This window comes from Cyanistes caeruleus, chromosome Z (assembly GCF_971803275.1).
Source record: "Cyanistes caeruleus chromosome Z, bCyaCae1.hap1.1, whole genome shotgun sequence".
In the NCBI taxonomy this organism is placed as follows: Eukaryota; Metazoa; Chordata; class Aves; order Passeriformes; family Paridae; genus Cyanistes; species Cyanistes caeruleus.
The window spans coordinates 38,063,314-38,082,001 of record NC_141732.1 but is presented as its reverse complement, the minus strand read 5'-3'; the positions used below and the strand labels follow the sequence as shown (position 1 = coordinate 38,082,001).

At 33.7% G+C, this 18,688-nt stretch overlaps 1 protein-coding gene across 10 annotated transcripts in view; it reads right to left on the bottom strand.

Annotated features, from left to right (window-relative positions):
• The window catches only part of ADAMTS19 (ADAM metallopeptidase with thrombospondin type 1 motif 19), a 140,428-nt gene that overhangs the window by 41,368 nt on the left and 80,372 nt on the right, over nucleotides 1–18,688 (bottom strand). For all 10 annotated transcript variants that reach the window (XM_023944865.2, XM_086867040.1, XM_086867039.1 and 7 more), the window contains 4 exons: nucleotides 11,681–11,821; nucleotides 10,963–11,113; nucleotides 3,736–3,837; nucleotides 822–952 (listed from right to left, as the gene is read on the bottom strand). In XM_023944865.2, the coding sequence (XP_023800633.2) occupies nucleotides 822–952; nucleotides 3,736–3,837; nucleotides 10,963–11,113; nucleotides 11,681–11,821 (525 nt within the window). The remainder of the gene's footprint in view (nucleotides 1–821; nucleotides 953–3,735; nucleotides 3,838–10,962; nucleotides 11,114–11,680; nucleotides 11,822–18,688) is intronic.

The following is an 18,688-nucleotide window of genomic DNA, read 5'->3' as shown; positions in this document are numbered from 1 at the left end:
TTATCTGTTTTAAACCCCCTGTCTATTTTACCCCAAAATCTGCTATACAGTCTTCCATAATTATTAATCTCCCCTTTGTATTATTATTATTTTTTAAATCATTGACTCAACTCTTACACACCATGGTTTAGTTTTCTCTATACTTGCCTTTATTATTTTACTCTGTTCCCACTCATATGACTATATTTTCTTTTATTTTTTCACTTGGTGTATAAACAGCCCACAAAAATCAAATTGGCACTGAGTAATTAAAAGGAAAACACCTTTTACCTGGTCACTGAGATACAGTGAAACAAACTTCATTCAAGTCAAAAGTAAAAATCCCTTTATCCCCAAAGGCAAAAGGTTTTAATTTTCACAAGATAGGGAATCTAAATTCTGTTTCCAGATAGTCTATTTAAATGTCTGAGAAACTGGTAGACAGATCTCTTTGTAAAACTTTCAGTTCCTTGGTTCTCCAGATGACACACAGAAGTCAATATCCTCTAGTTAAAATATCTAAAGACTAGAATTACACACTGACAATCTGCATACCAGAAATTGTGAATTTAAGTTTCTGTTGCTTCTTCATGTGAATCTTAAGAAGGAAGTTTTATTCTTCTATTAATTTTATCCAGGGTCTTGACAGAAGTAGAAAAGATGAAAAATAGTGTTGCCATGCAGTAAAATACCTGAAATACCTATTCTTCTAAGTGTTTTTCAGTATTCATAAAGTATTAATTGCTCAGGTAAAGACCTGTATCTTCACAGTTTCCTGTACTCATATAAATTTTGTTCAGAAATTATGATGAGTAGCAATGAAAACCTGAACTCGTTTTTACCCAGGGCATTTGCGCTGTCGACTGCTGATTCCAGTGTTGCAAGTACGGCTACAAGTGCTCCATGAGCTCCACTCCCCCTCCATGTGCTCCGCGAAAGAGGTCCGATTGATACAATCTCCAGCCTTGCACCACTAGGTGAAAATTCAGCTCTTAGGTAAATAAATTAAGGCATATGCAAAACAGTTCACTTCTCCACTAGCACACAGGAAGCACAAGATAAACATTTGGTTCAATACACAGTTTTTATGTCAGTCAGGTATATTTTTGCCTAGCACTCTCCGAAGCTTTTTCATCTGTCCTAGTAAATTCAACAGCCAGAGGTCTTTCTCTGTTTCAGTGGCCAAGGAGGAGGTTCAATTCTTGTCCACAACCTCAAAAGTAAGCTCCTTTCCAAGGAAGGATACCTCCTAGAAATGGTATCCATACTATACTGTCTCCCTTAATTTTAGATTGGGCACTGCCTAAGAAAGCATTTTAGGGTCCAGCCCAAACCTGGCTGGTTTGGATCCTATTGCAGGGATCATTGTCCAGCTTAACTGTACCAATGATCATAGGATAGTGTCCAGGGCTGTTCTCAGGACTTGCTTGCTTCAGCATGACAGTTCCCACCAGCAGGAACTTCATTGTCCCTCATTATCAGTGACAATTTCAATAGAAAGATATATTACAAGTAATAGAGAAAATTTTTTTCACCATTTGTATTCAAAGATAAAATGGAAGCTTCAAACAACTGGTGTTGAGAAAGTCCAGAGAATTTCTGGCATTTATTAAAATAGTAATAACAAATTCAATGATCTTGCATGCATGTATCATTTCCCAGGAAAACTGCAATTTCTCACTCAAAAACTATCTGACCACTGTTATTATGCTTTATAAGCTATGTCCATATCTTGTTCAAGTCATCATAAACTCTGCAGAAATTAGTGATTTATTGAATTATACTAACTTAATATCTCTCCCATGTATTAGGAAGCAGAGGTATTTTCTAGCCAATCTAGTAACAATTTTATGAATCAATGATTCAGAAATTACAAAGCAGACAATGATCACTTAATGCCATTAACATCAGTAGCTTAACTAATTTATTTTTACATTTTTAACTGTTGGTAAATCACTGTTATCAATGGATAACAGACTTCACAAACAGGTCTTGTATTTATAGCAAAACAAAAGGTGTCACTAATGCAGTCAATAAAGACTTCTGTTTCTTTTAGAACACACTTCTGTAGCTTTCAGTGTCTGTGCTAAATCCTTATCTGGTAACCTTTTCACCTACTGTCTGAAACTAGTCCTTACTGATCAACTGATCTTCATTTTCTCTCTCAAAAAATTACATTACAATGAAAGCATAGTTATTCCACCTTTAAGAAGTCTTCATGTAGGGTGGTTCTATCTTTATATTAGATTTACAACCAGAAACTATAAATTTTGTAATGCTCTTGAATGTTTCAAACCAGAAATGCTCATATACATTTAAAGTTATTGCTTCAGATAAAATACGGATTTTTCTATTGAGGTAGCATCTGCCCTCTGTGCAGTCTCAGGGATGTTTATAAATCATTCACTTAAACTCAACCAAGTAGTACAAGCTATGCAAATGACATTTCCACCACTTCCTAAGATCCTAGGAGGAGCACAAGGCAACAATACTTCATCTCCACAGTACCAATAAAAAAAACCCCGAAGCCAGTGATTTGTATAACCTAAACATCATCTTGGACAGATAATAAAGCAAACAAGAATAATTCTTTCTTAACCCCTGCAATGTTTTGGTGATGTCTGCTTAGTTTTTTACTGCTATACATAAATAAGTTATCTATGCAGCCTGACTCAATGAGCCATTTTAATTACAATTAGTATGTCTGGGTAATTGTTGTAAGAAGCTCTGCTTTTGTATTCCATAGCATGGGTAGGCCAGTCTCAATGTGAAAAATGTGATCTCCAACAAAACACGTCCCTCACTTTCCAGATAATGGCTTCAGATAGTATCAACTACAAGCTTTATCAGAATTAAAATTTTGAAGCAATTGTAATTATTTTAGAGATATTAACAGAAATACAACCTGCTTTTCCTTTAGCATGTAAAATTACATTATCTGAACAATTTTATGTTAATTGATTGATTTGATTTTTCGAGAATGATGACAGTCTTGGTGAATGTAATATGACTCAAAGAGTAAATCCTGCACTCCTGTGGGAAACGGCTGTCTGCACAATATCTTCAAAATCCCAAGACACACATTTGCTCTTTTTCTGTTTTCTGTTTGAGGTTATTTATATTAATTCACAAACATATACAAAGGTTACAAATCATTTTAACTGGAAAGCTCTTGAAGGACAATTTATGTAAGTCTGACTTGGGTGATCATTTAATTTGTCTGTGATGGCATACTTTTAATGGGATTTGTCACTCTTTTACATATAGTGACACTATAGGTATTTCTTGATAAAACTTATCCTGAAAAGTTTTAACAACAATTGGTATCAATTCCTTCAAAGAGACTATTTCTAAATCATAAATCATAGGTGAGAACTCTGTATCTTTGAAAGCTTAATTTTCTATTTACATTTGGAAGAGCAACAATTGCATTCTATTCATAAATATGATACAGAGTGAGAAAGAATTTAAAATAAAACAGTGTAAATATTAAAACATCTGTCTCTTTGTCTAACCTTTTAACTCACTGGTCTTAGGGAAACATTATTTTTTTCGTATCTATATTATAAAATGTATCATATATAGATAGCTATAAATATAGCTATAGATTTAAATATTATGTATATGTTCATAGTTTATTTTCCTTATAATTGAGGTAAGCAGGAACTTTGAAGAAGTACAAGGACCTATTCAGTTTGTTTCCTTAAATGTTACATGTTCAGTATAATTGATATTGCTTTTCCACCAGAGGCATACCTTTCCAGTGTCACAGTCCGTTCCATCCATTGGTGGATCCAGTTTAGTTTTGCATTCCTTCTCACTTTCCACCTTACACCACAACCCAGTGCAAATGACATGCTGAAAATCAAACAAAGAGTAAACACAAAATCTATCTTGTGCAAAACTGCTTTCTGCATGCAGTCCACTAATGTCTAAATTCACCAGCTTGATGGTAATATGACAATGATACTTTTAAAGACACATAAAACATGCAAAAAAACCCAAATGGGCAGAATCTGCTTAGATTTCTTCTAATAGTGCTTCTCTAGGACTTCCAGATCCCTCTTGTTTGTGCTACCCCAACGATTGCTGCTGTCATGCTCTTCAACCATTCCTAATTGCTCTATAATTCATTTATTACTCTAGAAAAAAAATTCCAAAAGCCATCAAACCTGAACTTCACAAAGAAGACACAAAGTTACCTGACAAATCTAATATTTTTGCTGGAAAGAAGAGAAGAGAGATGACAGGGGTGCAAGGCAGTAAAGAATTTTAGAGATGGAAAGAAAAGCTGTCTGAAGTATCAGAACAAAAGAGTTTTTACTTTACTCAAAAGAAAGCCCAGCCTTGCAGAATGCTGGCTCACATTTCCCATATTTCCCTGGCAGCTTTCCCAATTTTTCCCTAAAAAGTCCTCCTTCTCCCATGGTTTTCTGTCAGAACTGCATTCTCCTTGCTCTCTGCTCCCCTTAACAATAAACAATAAAGTAAAGGGAGGTCACGTGGGGCTGAATTGTGGCCTGAGTATTACTGCATATGCAGAGTGATCCTCCACAATGTATATTGACCAAAGAGGGGCAAGAAGGATCAGGAGAGGGGGAGGCGTTGCAAGCAGGATAAAAGATAAAGAACAGCTGGGTTTTTTAAACCAGGGCTGCCAGAAGACCGGCTTTTTCTGAGTGAAATGATTTGTTATACTGGTACACCAAGTAAGAGTCTCTGTGCCTTTTATACTATGCATAAAAAACGTGTCATAAATCTTATGCGACCTTGAAAAAAGACTAAAAGCAGACGAAACATAACTCAACAAAAGATTGTGTCTGAACCAAGGAATAGGGCAGTTCCATTGGGAGTCTAACATGTAAAAATGTCTGTAACATCAGCTGTGAAAAGAAGAAATGGTCAAAGATTGCAGAAGTCTGAAGCATTGTACAGAAACAAGAGAGAGGATGGCAGCAGTCTGACTCACTCCTGATTCATCCTTTTTTTTGCTGAAGTTGAGGTAACGACACAACAACCAAAAAACACCTACAAAAGTTCTTTCCTGCTCCTTGGATAATTTTAGCAATCATTTTTCAAGTAACAAACTCTAATTTCTGTTCCTGTTCATTGTTTTTAAACAATGTAGATGATGGCAATAGTAGATGAGACAGAGTATGAGGTGTTCATGAAAAAGCGCTTCCATACCAAGTAGGAAATGAGAGACATACTGTTGGAGACATACTCCACAAAAATATGTTAATTTAATTATCTTAATTAATTATTTTTCATATATTTAAATCCTCATTTGTGAGTGAATACAATGGTGGAAAAGCCATCCAGATTTACCTAAGTTTAAAAAAAATACAGGCAGATTTTCTCTTGCATTATCAGATTTGTAAGTATACGATCCTTATTTTTCTTTTCCCTAAATATTTGGATTGTACACTTAATTTCACTTTTACATGATTGCAGAATGGCTTAAAACAAACAGTTTTTTACAAATCTAGAAACATTTCTTCAAAATATAGAGAGGCATTAAGTCAGATTTTTGGGTACCTAATCACAGAGATGTACTTGAACCGTGTATGATAACTAAAGAAAATCAAATCAAGGCCCTTTGTTTGCTCATGTGCATTTTATACATCAGCATGTTTCTACAAATGCTTGTATACCATCTCCCTATGAACCATGACCTAACCTCCCCAGCTAGAAACTACTTTAGGCTTTAAGTGAACTGTATTCTAAAAACATTTATTTAACCAACTACTAAAATAAGCACTCAATATTAGCAGACTTTAATATTCCCCAAACCCAGGAAAAATGAGGTCTGGAATTACTAAAATTGATGGTTAACTTATATGGGGTTTTTTTTGGGTTTTTAATTTCAGTCAAATCACAAATAGAATCTTCAGTTTAGACTGTTTATGTTGGCAAGGTATGAGATATGAAGATTACTGTCAGCACCTAAGTTTTGACATTTAAGGATTACTGTGTAAGGCCAGGGAAAGACCATAATACACATTATGGGTTTTTCATTAGCAGCCAGCAGTGAAGCAGATCCAGACTGATTTGAAAGCAAACAGAAATCTGGAGGCCAGTGTCAATTTTACAATCACTCCAAAATCAGGGCACAAATTTCTACACCAGGATTTTACTCCTCTGAAGAGAAACTTCAGTCAAAATAAGGATAGCTGAGTCAACATTCATAAAGATTATCTATGATAAGTATAGCTCAGCAGGCATCACAGCTTTCTAGATGAGACAAGGGAAGGAACAAACATTGGAGATTAATAACTTTTAATTGTGACATTAGACTATTCACAGTCTGTAAAACATTTTTTGCATGTACACTGAAAAACAAAATATTGCCAAGCACACACAAAGGACATTTTTTTTGAAAGAATGTGTTAGTTATGAGTTTTTAACAGCAAAAGCTTGTAAAACAAAACATGGAAGTCACAATGTATTACAGAGATCACTCCAGCTTTGGAGTTTTGTGGGGGTTTTGTGTCTATTTCTGTCTATTTCATTAAAATAATGAGACAGGTCTGTGGGAATCAGAAGGATACATTTTCAATCATGTAAGTATATGGAAAGGAAGTTCACTTGAGAGGAATGACCCGAGACTAAAAGGCAATTTTAGAACAGTACTTGTGCAAAGTCAGGATGGTTTAAAATGTGGTGGTTGAGATGAGGACAGATATTTCACTAGGAATATAATATTTCCATTACTTTTGTTCTTTTCATTGTGATATTTCCCTGAAATGCCTTAAAAATCACCATGAAATATAACCAGTCTCCCACTTTTTTGCAAAGATCACAGCTGTGTTATGACAAGGAACGGTTTTAGTGGAACTGACCAGATAGCATTCACATCCTGGACTTTAATCTTAAAAGCCAATATTTAATAGTTCAACAATTGCATTAAATTGTCAAGTTTTACAATCCTGTTTAATCATCAAGAACTACTTCTGGGTCATGATCTCACTATCTGTTATGTGAAACAATGTTAGGACCTAATTGATTCTTGCATGAGACATCATGGCCATAAAAGCAAACTTGGCTCTCTTACAAGGTAAGCATGGAGACACAGTATAAATCTTGAACCTGGAGATCCACTCATGCTTTTCTAGGGTCTAAAAATTTTGCCTAGGATATGAAAGAAGTCTTTGAAATAAAGATGAAAAGGAAAAAAATAAAGTCACCATTTATGAAAGGGGAGTGGGAGAACCTCACTTTGGAAAATACAGGAGTAGGATCTCAGTGGTTCCTTCAGTTCTTTGCTTCATTTATAAAAAATGAAGAGGAATTCTTGATAGCAAGGCAATATAATTTGTATCAGTAGTATTTTTCAGAGGTTGCTATGTAATGTGACTGTAAAAGTGCAGTCCTAAAGTACTCCTCAGTAATAACAACTGTAGAAAATTACATATCTAGAAATGCATTATTGATTGTACCACTGATATTTGTACAATTAAGATTATTTTTCATCATTACTCAATTGTTTTCTTAGTTAAATAGCTGTTATATATGAAACACCACTGCTTAACGTAGAAGACTCTATAGAACTCTGTTCTTTAAATAATCTTCCAGTCTCAAAAGATGTAAGATTGTGACATAGTTCATAATTTATCTTTTACACAGTTTTACTGAAGTGCATGAGCTGTTCAGCAAGTAGAACATGTCCAAAACATCCTGGGCTATAAATTGTTGGATTTACTGACATTTAAATGAACCTTCGAGGAGTGTGTTTCTCTCATTTCCTGGCTTGCGGACAATAACTATAACCATAATAAACTTCCAGTTACTGGCAGAATAGGACAGACTATACAGAGATTAAAGGAAGCAGTCTGGATATCATGGAATATTCAGTGGTTACCTGTATTGTAATTGTAATTATTGTAATAAATTAATACTGTAACTAATGAAATACTGCAATCTCTTTAGAAAGATCTTCTTAATGTTGATTTCTCCAATGGCAGCCACAATAATTTGTACAATCAACACAGAGAAATTTGAGTCATCTTCACAGTAAGTGAAATGCAATTATTTGCAAAGTTAGATTCAACATATTTGTTACCTGTATCTAGCATATTTTTATTTCTGAAGAAGATGATAAAATTAGCTACTGAGTATCAGTGCTTCACAGTTAGACAATGTTGGTGTTGCACGGTGCATGTGCTAGAACTCATGAAAGATTTCTGGAAAGTTTGAATGGTTTGATTCTAACCGATTTCCAATGGTAACTTTTTTTTTCCCCCTTTCTTTTCATACATTGGAAAAAAACACGTAAAAGAAGAACAACTTTCTTATCGTCTGGACTTTGCTCTATCCATTGCTCTGAGTTTCCCCTTCACCATAGAAATGTTATTTCTATTATTTAGAAACTCTGTATCTAATTGGACTATCAGTAAACTTCCTTAACAGAAGAGATAAATTTAAGACCCACAGCAGGGAACAAAAGAAGAAGGAGATCTGAATGTAGTGCCTAAGCTTGCTGTAAGTAGCTGTTCACGGTTTTGATTTTTTTTTGGTAGGAGGAAGTTGAGAGTGTAAATTTTGCTTCCAGATAGAACACGGAAGAAAACCAACAAGGTGACTTTACCGAGGTTGGGAAGGAAGCATTGGAAAAATCTTTGGAAAAACTTTTTCTTCCACCTCACTGCTGTAACCGTGTTTTCTCAATTTTGTCCTCAGTGTCTTTTATTAATTTTTAATACATCCAAAGTTCTTAAAATTCACTACAATAATGTCTTGGTTCAATATTTCATTATACAGTTTCCAGTTTAAGGTTACCAGTTTTGCAGAGGATTTTGGAAAAACTGCAGAAGGTTCTTCCCATTTCTCTCTTCTCAGAAACTGCTAAGAGCTAACTGCTCTCTTTTTCTAACTGCTAAGACCATAAGGTCATCAAGTAACACATTTTGCTTTATGATGAGAACTAAAATTAACTTGCAGTTTGTCAGGAAAAAAGAATAGTTGAAACAAACATAGGCCTTTCACCTTGCATCATTACTATATTCTTGCTTCACAGCATACCCACATTGTACCTGGATTTAAATTACAATGTTATCTTAATACTAATATTTAATAATATTAAATGGTATATTAATACTAATAATTAATATTACAGTAAAATTGTCAGAAATGTCTGTCGATTTTACTGTAAATATAAATATTTAATATAAATATAAAGCAATGATCCCATAGGTAGGAAAAAACAGACATATTTATTTAGCTGAAAATAAGTGATTTAAGTGAAATGTGTCCTCTTACATGCAGAATCTCAGAAGAGGGGAACAGAACTGAATATTCTAGAAATGGACAATCAGTTATATGTACCAAGATTGTAAGTGCACCTCCATACAAATAGTTGAACACTACCTTGGTAATATTCACTGAATTTTATTTCCTAATATTTCTAAAATAATAATGTAAACTAAAGAAACTTCAGAGTTAGGATCTTGAAAGAAGAATATTCACTGCATCTATGAAAAAAACACAACACGCATAGGATAACTTAACTATCTGAATTTAAATATATGAATAAGAACAAAACACAAAAGTAATATGAAGGAGATTTTTCCAAACAAAACAAAAGCATATAAAGGTATTATGCAACAGAAAATATTGATGTTTGTCTCTTCAATTAGTTTTGAGAATCTGTAATTGTTAAAGAAGACCTATAAGAAATATTAAACACGCTATCATTTTCTTGCTCAAAATAGGCTTCTAGAGAATGAAAACCAGAAATTTATGTCCTTCAGTTGAAAGCAATGTACCAAAAAGCAAGAAACATAATAAATTCATTAAAAAATCACCTGGAATTAATAAAGAATATTAGTAAAATTGTGACATTGAGATTTACTGCTCATATCCAGAGTGAAAATGTTTTCAATAAGACAACTAATACAAAATCCATTAAACTGTGGCTTTTTTTTCCTTTTCTCTTCAACTATGCCACCCTCAGCATGCCTTACTCATACATATATTGCAATGTTCCCTTTGAGAATTTTAACTAAAGACTAGTTTAAGTGGACTGTCTCTGAAGAAACAGTACCATCTCCAAACTGAAAACAGGAAGAGAGCTGAAGAACTAATTGAGAAAGGTATTATATTTTCCTATTTAGTACTCCTAACTTTTTCAGGCTATCTTCCCACTGATTGTGATGAGATTTTATTTCACAGTTCCTCTAGTCCCTGCTCTATCAATCCATACTCCATGCTTTTTATATATCTGTATATTGTCTTCCCATTTTGTCTTGTTTAGTGTCCTAAGGGCATCCAGTATGTTTAGTCTCTCCTCTTGATGTTAAAAAAGGTTGACTTCTCTCAGTAAAAATCATTCTTAAACTGCTTCTTCAATCAGATATCTACTAGTATTAGTTCATAAAATTATGAAGACATGTTCAATTTTTCTAACCTGTCTTTTTAAGCCTAATTAATATGCAGTGACACTGCTTTGCACTGGCATGAAGCAAGGTCAACAAAATGAGGTACTGGAACTCTTTATGTCATGGCACTGTACAGCTCTGCCTGGGCTCAGGGGTGTCTCCTGGGAGATGCAGAGAGCCCAGTTAACACCACTATTACTCCTCACAGTGTGTGAGCATAATCCGGAAGCATAATCTTCCGGAGGTCAGAAATGGACATTCAGTACCCAAATCATAATAAAATGGAATCTAAATAATAAATTGTAAACATTCCACTTGTTGTAACAAGGTGTCATAAAACTATGACATATTCTGTTTATAAAGTACAAGGGATTTTCAGTGTTTCAGGATATGCTAAACCTAAAGCAAGATTTACAAGATAAACCAATGACTATGTGCATATTAATTATTGGAAAGCAAGTGTAAAATTCTTACTTCAAAGTAAGATATTCTTTCTATCTCTCTATTTCCTTCTATATTCTCTTTCTATCAAACGCATGCATAAAAGCTACTCTCACACAAAAATTAGGTGGTAGAAGCATTTTGTGAAGTACAGACACAGCCTTACCTGCATTTCTTGGCAAAATGAAGCAGTTGGTCCAAAAAGAATCTGACACTGCTCATCTGCAGTGTATGTCATTCCTGGGAGTTTAGACGGAATAATCACAGAATTGAGGCTCTGAGGATTCGTCTGTACCAGACAGTTACTGGCCTTCGACCTGGTAACATGCAGAGATTCATATGCTGAGCAATCCGAGGGTCTGATTGCCATGCCAACTTGCATACAACATTCAAAAGATGTGGACAATTCCAATTTTTTTATTCATCGGCACTGGGCTGCTGCTCATGTTTAAACTGATATGGCCTGCTTGTTATAAGCTAATATGTTCTGCTATTGTACAATTGCAGAAAGACAATATAATTGTCCAGCCTTTCAGTAAAGTGCTGGACAATATTTTAGCATAAAACTTACTTAATGGATTAAGGTTTTGGTGGTCAAACATTTCAGTACACAGCATATTAATATATAGTAAACATAGTGACATACATAAAATGTCTGTATAAATATATAAAAGTATAATCATACACATTAAGACATGAAAATATAAAAAATCCATGTAATTGCTGAAACCAGATTTTAATAAATCTAATATTAGATTATGGTGATTTATAATATTTTGATGGATTTTCAAAACAAATCTCCTGCATTTTTTATTATTTCAGTACATCAATTGCATCTATATCTAAATGACATACAGTAGGAGTTCTTTCCTTGAATTACATACCTGAGAAATCTTTCCAGGTCTTCCCTGCTGCACTGAGACCATGAAACATCCCCAAGATTCTGTCCTTTAATCCATTCCCCAGACATGATATGGACACCATCTGCGCAGGATGGGTGGTCATTGTCGTGGTTTATCCCCATGCTGAATTTTGAAGTTATTAAAAATAAAAGAAAGAAAAACAAAATAACAGGTTGTTTTCAGAATTTTTATAAGTTAAAACTCTTGCAAAGGGCTGTAAATAGCTCATACATAATGCATGTAGGAAATTATGATTTTGATTATTTTTTCTATGGTATTTTCATAGCAGTGCATGAAAAAAACCATGTGTAGAGAACAATTTTAAAATTAAAGGTGGAAGTGGAGCTTCATTTATTTAATGAGAAATACTGCATTCTAATCAGTCTAATACACATTTTGGACAACGTTCTGAATTTTCAGAACTGCACAATTACTGCAAGTTTAATGAATGCAATTTCTCTTGTAAATGGGCAACATACTCTTATTTTTTTAAGATTAGTGAATATTTTGGCAGTGATTCTATCTTCATTTTATATGGAACAGATTGGTTGAAATTTTATAAAATAGTAAAATGAACACTACTTTAAAATGCAATTATTGTCTCTAAAGAAAAGAACACCTAAATGTGTTTTCAGTCTCTTTTTAAAAATAACACTGATAAATAAATACACTCAACTCTTTCTGGAGATCTACAAATGGGTATGAGACTACTCTTTACAGTATTGGATTTATAGTGCTGGAATTTTGCAGCATTACTCTGCCTGAAGAAAAGCAAAACTTCATATTTAGTAAAACTCTATGCTTTGTATTGATTCTTTCACTTACAGACTGCAAAGATGGAGGAAGTTTGTCTACAAAAACTGGAGTACATCATGATTCTTCTTATTTCACCGCCACACAGTGGCAAATGGTAAAAAAGGCCTATCTCCCAACACTTTTGCTCTCCACTCTATCCCAAAACCCATTCACAACTAGACCAAATTATACTTAAATTTGCAACTAGCTTTACCTTATGTTTACTAATGAAATTAATGGAAATATCATGTTGGATTTATCTTGCCTATGGAAGTGCTCCATCTCTTACGCTGATGTGTACACCCCACAGTCTGGAGCACTGAACAGTGGCTTCTGCATAAAGTGGACAATTTTGCTATCTATAACTGCAGCAAGCAAATGTGTGTGACTCTCATCTTAGCCTCTGTCTTTTCCTCACCTGCCTGAATGGCACAAAACAACCACACAGAAGTGCCTCTACACTTGCCTTACATTCTTCTTGCATGTCTCACATGCAGAATTTGAGATATCTCTATCTCCAGTTATTTACACCCACAGGAGCTGCAGAGGAAGACCTGGGAAACCTAATGGTATTTAACCTAGTGGACTACATTTAGAAAACATTTTGCTCATAGCTCTTAGAGTTATATGCTTCCCTAGTGCATCCCATGTATGCAGAGTGGAATTAACACATTGATATGTTATTTAATTTCTTTTTTAAATGAAAATTTAAGATACAAAACCCCTGTAATTTCTAATTATGATTATTTCCCTTCACTCTGAAGAGCAATTCTTGAAGCCAGACTATATTCTGTAAAGTCAGCCAGAAAAATGTGTGCTGAGCTGAACGATGATCTTGACTGTTTCAAAAAACAATCACACTAGCCACCATTGCATATATATATATATATATATATATATATATATATATATATATATCAGTGTACCTCCCCTTTTTCCAATCTACTACCACAGAAACATTTTGTAAAGTTTACTAGCAAAAGAATTCTGTGGAAATATTTTAGTAGTTGAAAGCATGAAGTGCTTAAAACTGTTGTATTTAACTAACAGCTGTGTATATCAGCTACATTAAGCACTAATAAAAATCTAATTCTAAAATAATCTTTCAATACTTTAGCTGCCCATACTTTTGTAACACTTCTCTTATCCTGCTTTGACATTAACTGTAGTTCAAAATATCTGTACTAATCCAATGGAATTCATTCCTCAATTCTCTTCCACCTCCAAATTAAGTACCTGTAAAAAAATCCAGGAAACAGTAAACACAAGTATTGAATCCTTTGTCTACCTGAATGAATAGGTATTCAAAAATGCCAGTTCAAAAGGATGTATGTTAACATCAATTAATTAAATTACAAGACAATATCTGAGAAGTAAGCTAAAGAAGCAACAAAACCTCTCTTAAAGATTCTCAGCAATATTTTATTCAGTGAGTGCTTTTGATCTCTTCTGTAGAATGGTAATGGCTGCATATTTTTATCTGACCTAGTATCAATTACAAGACCACATAAAAGTCAATGTGCAGCAGAACTGACTTCTGATTTCATTCCTCACATCACATTATGTGTGGTGAAAGAAAGAGGCTGAACAGTCATTGCTACCTTCTTATTCAATACAAGAGTAAATACTGTAAGCATATATACCTAATTCTCCAATACCAATCAAAGAAATAACATTTTTCAGTGCTTGCAGCGGTGGTCATGATATTTTCTAGCCCCCCTTGCACAGGAAACATAACTACATCCTTTCAATGGTACAAAGGTACCAAAGAAACTGTGTCTGTGCAGGGTGCTGCTCTGTCTCTTCCTATGGAATGACTGTATTATGATAGCACACAGCACAGTGCCCCCTCTCCTCCCTCCCACAACTGTGATCATTTAACTTCAGTCAAGAGTAAAGCAACACTATGTGCATGTGGGAGGAAGACAAAGGAGATGGGAATTATAGGATAATTTTGTAATAGCCTGAAAAAACACAATTAACAAAGACGTCAGTGCTGTACTTTAACAAGTACAACTTCATGTCTATATATAGAAATAAATTATATTTTTAAGAAATGTTATTAATTCAGGGTTACATAAAAACACTCTACCTATTATGGTTAAAGCCTATATAAAACAGATAAAATGTGCAAGTAGTAAGAATTCTATAGAATGCCTTCCCTAAATAAAATATTAGCAACATTTAAATTCACACTATGCAATTAAACTATATTTTAATAATCTCAGTCTTGAAGTATTTTGACAAAAAGACTTGATGCAATAAACTCCTCTAACAGTATAAGTCAAGTTCATTGAAATAATTATTTTTATCTAGAAAGCCCTCTAAGACTTGTTTAAAAGAATTTTTTTTACGTTTTTAGTGATACCATGTATAAAGTTGGAATCATTTTTGCTAAATCTTTAATATGCAAGTAGAAATAGTACAAAGAAACATCATTAAATTCTCTGTATTTGAAGGTAATCACTCAGCCCACTGAAAGCAGAAGAAAAACATTTGCTTAATATTTCAGTTAAAAAACATTTCTTTAACAGCTAACTACTGCTGCAATTATACGTATATAGCTGGAATCAAACAGACAACATCATCTCTCCTGTCACCTTAGGGAATGGCTTATATTCTGGCATTCAAAATGCATTCCCAGTGTCAACATACTGAACAAATACCAAGAACTAAAATTTAGCTTGACCTTCTTACTATAGTGGAATATTACAGAATCAAAGCTCTTTTAAGCCTTAAAGGATGATTCTCAGTCACTATTCTATATTTAAACAAGCTAAATCAGGTTATGCACACACCTTATTGAAATAATTAGGTCTTAATTGATATTTTATATTTCTTATCACCACAGGACATCAAAATTCTTTGATATGTGCTACTTTCATGAAAATATGCAGTTGCTCAGTGACCCCACATACTTCCAGGTAAAAGCTTTTTATTATTTATTCGTTATTTTGTTTGTGCTTTGTAAATAGTAGATGATGGTAGTCACCATCCTATCACACTTAAAATGTAAGTAGTGCATGAACAAGAATGATTAAACCAGAAACAGGAAAAGAAGGGACAAAGATTAAATAGTATCAAAAACTTAATGAAGGAGCAATTCATTAGGTTAGTTCAGATAGATGTGGAGAATGACTTTAGGCTTATCTATAAACAAAAACCAAGAGAATAAAAAAATTAAACGAGAACAACTACCAATCAGATTGTCACAGTCACTAACAGTGAGACAGATCAGGAAATAAGAAACAGATTAAGAAATGCACAAGAGTAAGTGCTGGGTCAAAGAACAAGCACTAGAATGTTCAGTATAATAAACAGATTGCCAAATACTAAAGGATCCTTTTATTCCAAGTCATATCTAGAACAACAGAATGATGAGTGTGAATTGCAGACCAAGTATCATGCTACTCATATGAACTCAGGACAGACTGAAAATTACTAGAAAACTCTCCCCTTGTCAAGGAGAAAGTAAACCTCTGAATGCAGTTGCCAGTTTTTATCTGTGATGTGTGATGGGATCAGGTTCCATTCGACTTGTTAAAAATTCATATTAATATAAGTGATTACTACACAGTATTCGTAAATTCACTGAAACTATTATCCTATATATTTTTCCATTTTGTCAAATATATCACTAACATAATAAATTCTATTGCCTTAAAAATAAAAATTACTTTAAAAAATATTATTAATAAGGAAGTGTTATCTTCCTTATTATTTCCACTGGGTTTTTTCATCATTTTGTGCAATAGTAAGCTAGAATGATCAAAACTTTTTAAACTGTGGACCCAGAAATTATAAGGTTTAAAGGCTTATATGGTGTTTCATAGTACAGTGACTTTCACAACAACTTGTCTTATCTAAAATTTTTCAGTATCATGAGGATGTATTGATAAGTGAAAATAACACCCCTTTTGTGACTATCACAGAGAGACAGAAGCTATACTACATTCTTAGTACTTTTATTGCACTTTTCCAGTAAAATGTTTTATCACACTGTTATCTTTATAGAGAAAAACATATAAAAAGACCAGACTAGTAGCAGGATTTTATAAGCCATTATATGTTGGCTTTTCGTTTTCTTTTACAATCCCAGTTAGTGAAATATTAATTGTTGTATGATTTTTTATATGTCCTTTAAAATATATGAGGGCTTCACAGATCATTGAATAAATGGGATAAGACAAAATTCAACTTGTAAATGAATTATTTAGCTGAAAGTTAAAGGCAATTGACCAGCTACAGAAAAATTAAGAAGTTAAAACAAGATTTCTTTTGGAAAGAATTTATCTTCAAAGGAAAATCTACCAAACAAGGAAATCTCAATCTCCTTGTTAAAAATTAGATGATCAGAAAAAGTAAAAATAAATAACTTTATGCACTTATTATTTCCCTACTGTGAATCATTGCTCATTGTCCACAATGAATTTAGATTACATTTTCAGTCTTAAAACAACTGTGTAAAAGTACAACATGCATATTAGTATAGGGATATTAACATACACTGGACACTGTTGTCCATCTGACTGCAGCTTTTGCTGAACAGCTGCTTTCTTCTCTGTAACTCCAGTACTTCTACCACCAGGCTTCATGGTGCTGGATATAGACAAACTACTGAGCCACGGTTCTTTGACTGAAGTATATAAATAATTTAAAGTTTTGCTGTGACAGCTGTATTTAGCATCATAACATGAAAACCATAACATTGCCCCTTCCTGAAGGTTTTTTACAGAGATTAGATGATATAGGAAAAGTACTGGCTTGTGGTAAATATGTCACCCATGCCACATCCTTGACCTATCATAAACTTAGTAAAGAGCTATCAAAATATAGTTTCTGCATTAACAAAAATCATTGACACTGTTATGATGTTTTGCCATTTTTTTCACAGATATTTTAAATGTATCAGACTCTCAATTAAGCCTTTGCATCCTGTAGGTTGTTTTTCAGTTACTAACTTGTACACATGATTTCTGAACCTGAGAGAATTTCAAGCTCTCAGGAGATGATTGTTCCCAAGGGAACGCCTTTGAGAACTGTCTTTCTCAAGGACTATTTCTGTAAATGAAGTTTTACTTTCCCAAAACAAGACACAGATGTTCTGAGAGTGTTTTCTCTCTTGTCCCACCAATGGGATGAGAGAGGTGTTCCTTCTACCAATCAGGGTGACCTGATCAGAACAACTTATAAAAAAGTTAACAAAACCCCAAAATAAAAGCTTCTTTGCCTCATGAAAAAACCTCTGTGGCTGTGCATAACTTATTGGAACGCTCGCTATACTTAGTGTCCTCTAACGACACTGTTTAGTTTACAAATGTTATCTTAAGGAAAATCTAACATAAATCCACCCTGGAAAAGTATAGCCTGGCAGAAACACAACTCTTAATACCTTGCCAGAGAAAGAGTTGACTAATCTAAATTTCTTTTAAAAATTCATATATTTTTAAGTTACTAAAATGCTGATGCAGGGCTTCTTCCCTGCCTCAGTGCTTCATTTCTTCCTGAGCTGTTTCTTCAGCTGTCCTCCTATCAGCAAAAGGTTGGTGATGCTTTATCTCTGCCTGGCATCACAGTGATGTGTTGTGAAAAACAAAGATCTTTCCATGATTAGAACTGGATCAGAAGAACTATTTATTTTTATCCATGGTTTTAAACACCAGAAACATTTTGAGTGCAAGTAAACAGAAATGCGAAGAATGCAACAGACTTCATTATTTTCCATCATCTTTAATCTTAAATGTATTTTGTTGTACAATTTTCAGGCCAGTGAAGTCTGGAATGATACACCCACGTGCCCAGTAAGATCCTATGCTAACTCAAGTCAGCGTAAGTATACGACTGTGGAACAAAGATGTCTACTTTGATATGGAAGCAGGCAAGAAACAGACTATAAATTTTTAAAGAACTTACTCACTAAAGCATGAAAAATGAATGTAAGATATCTCAAGAACTTGCATGGTTGAGTATCTAATATCTATACTTTGAATTTCATTAAAGCAATAAAAAAAAAAAATAAATAGAAAGACTACTCAGTGTACTGCCAGTTTAACTACAATAGTTTAGAACAGTTACTTTATGAATATTTTTCCTGAGTTATGAGGAAAACAAAAAGACAGCGATGAAAATACTAGGGTGATTTTATATAAAGCATGTTTGAAATAGAGAATATGTAATGCTGAAATGCAAGACAAA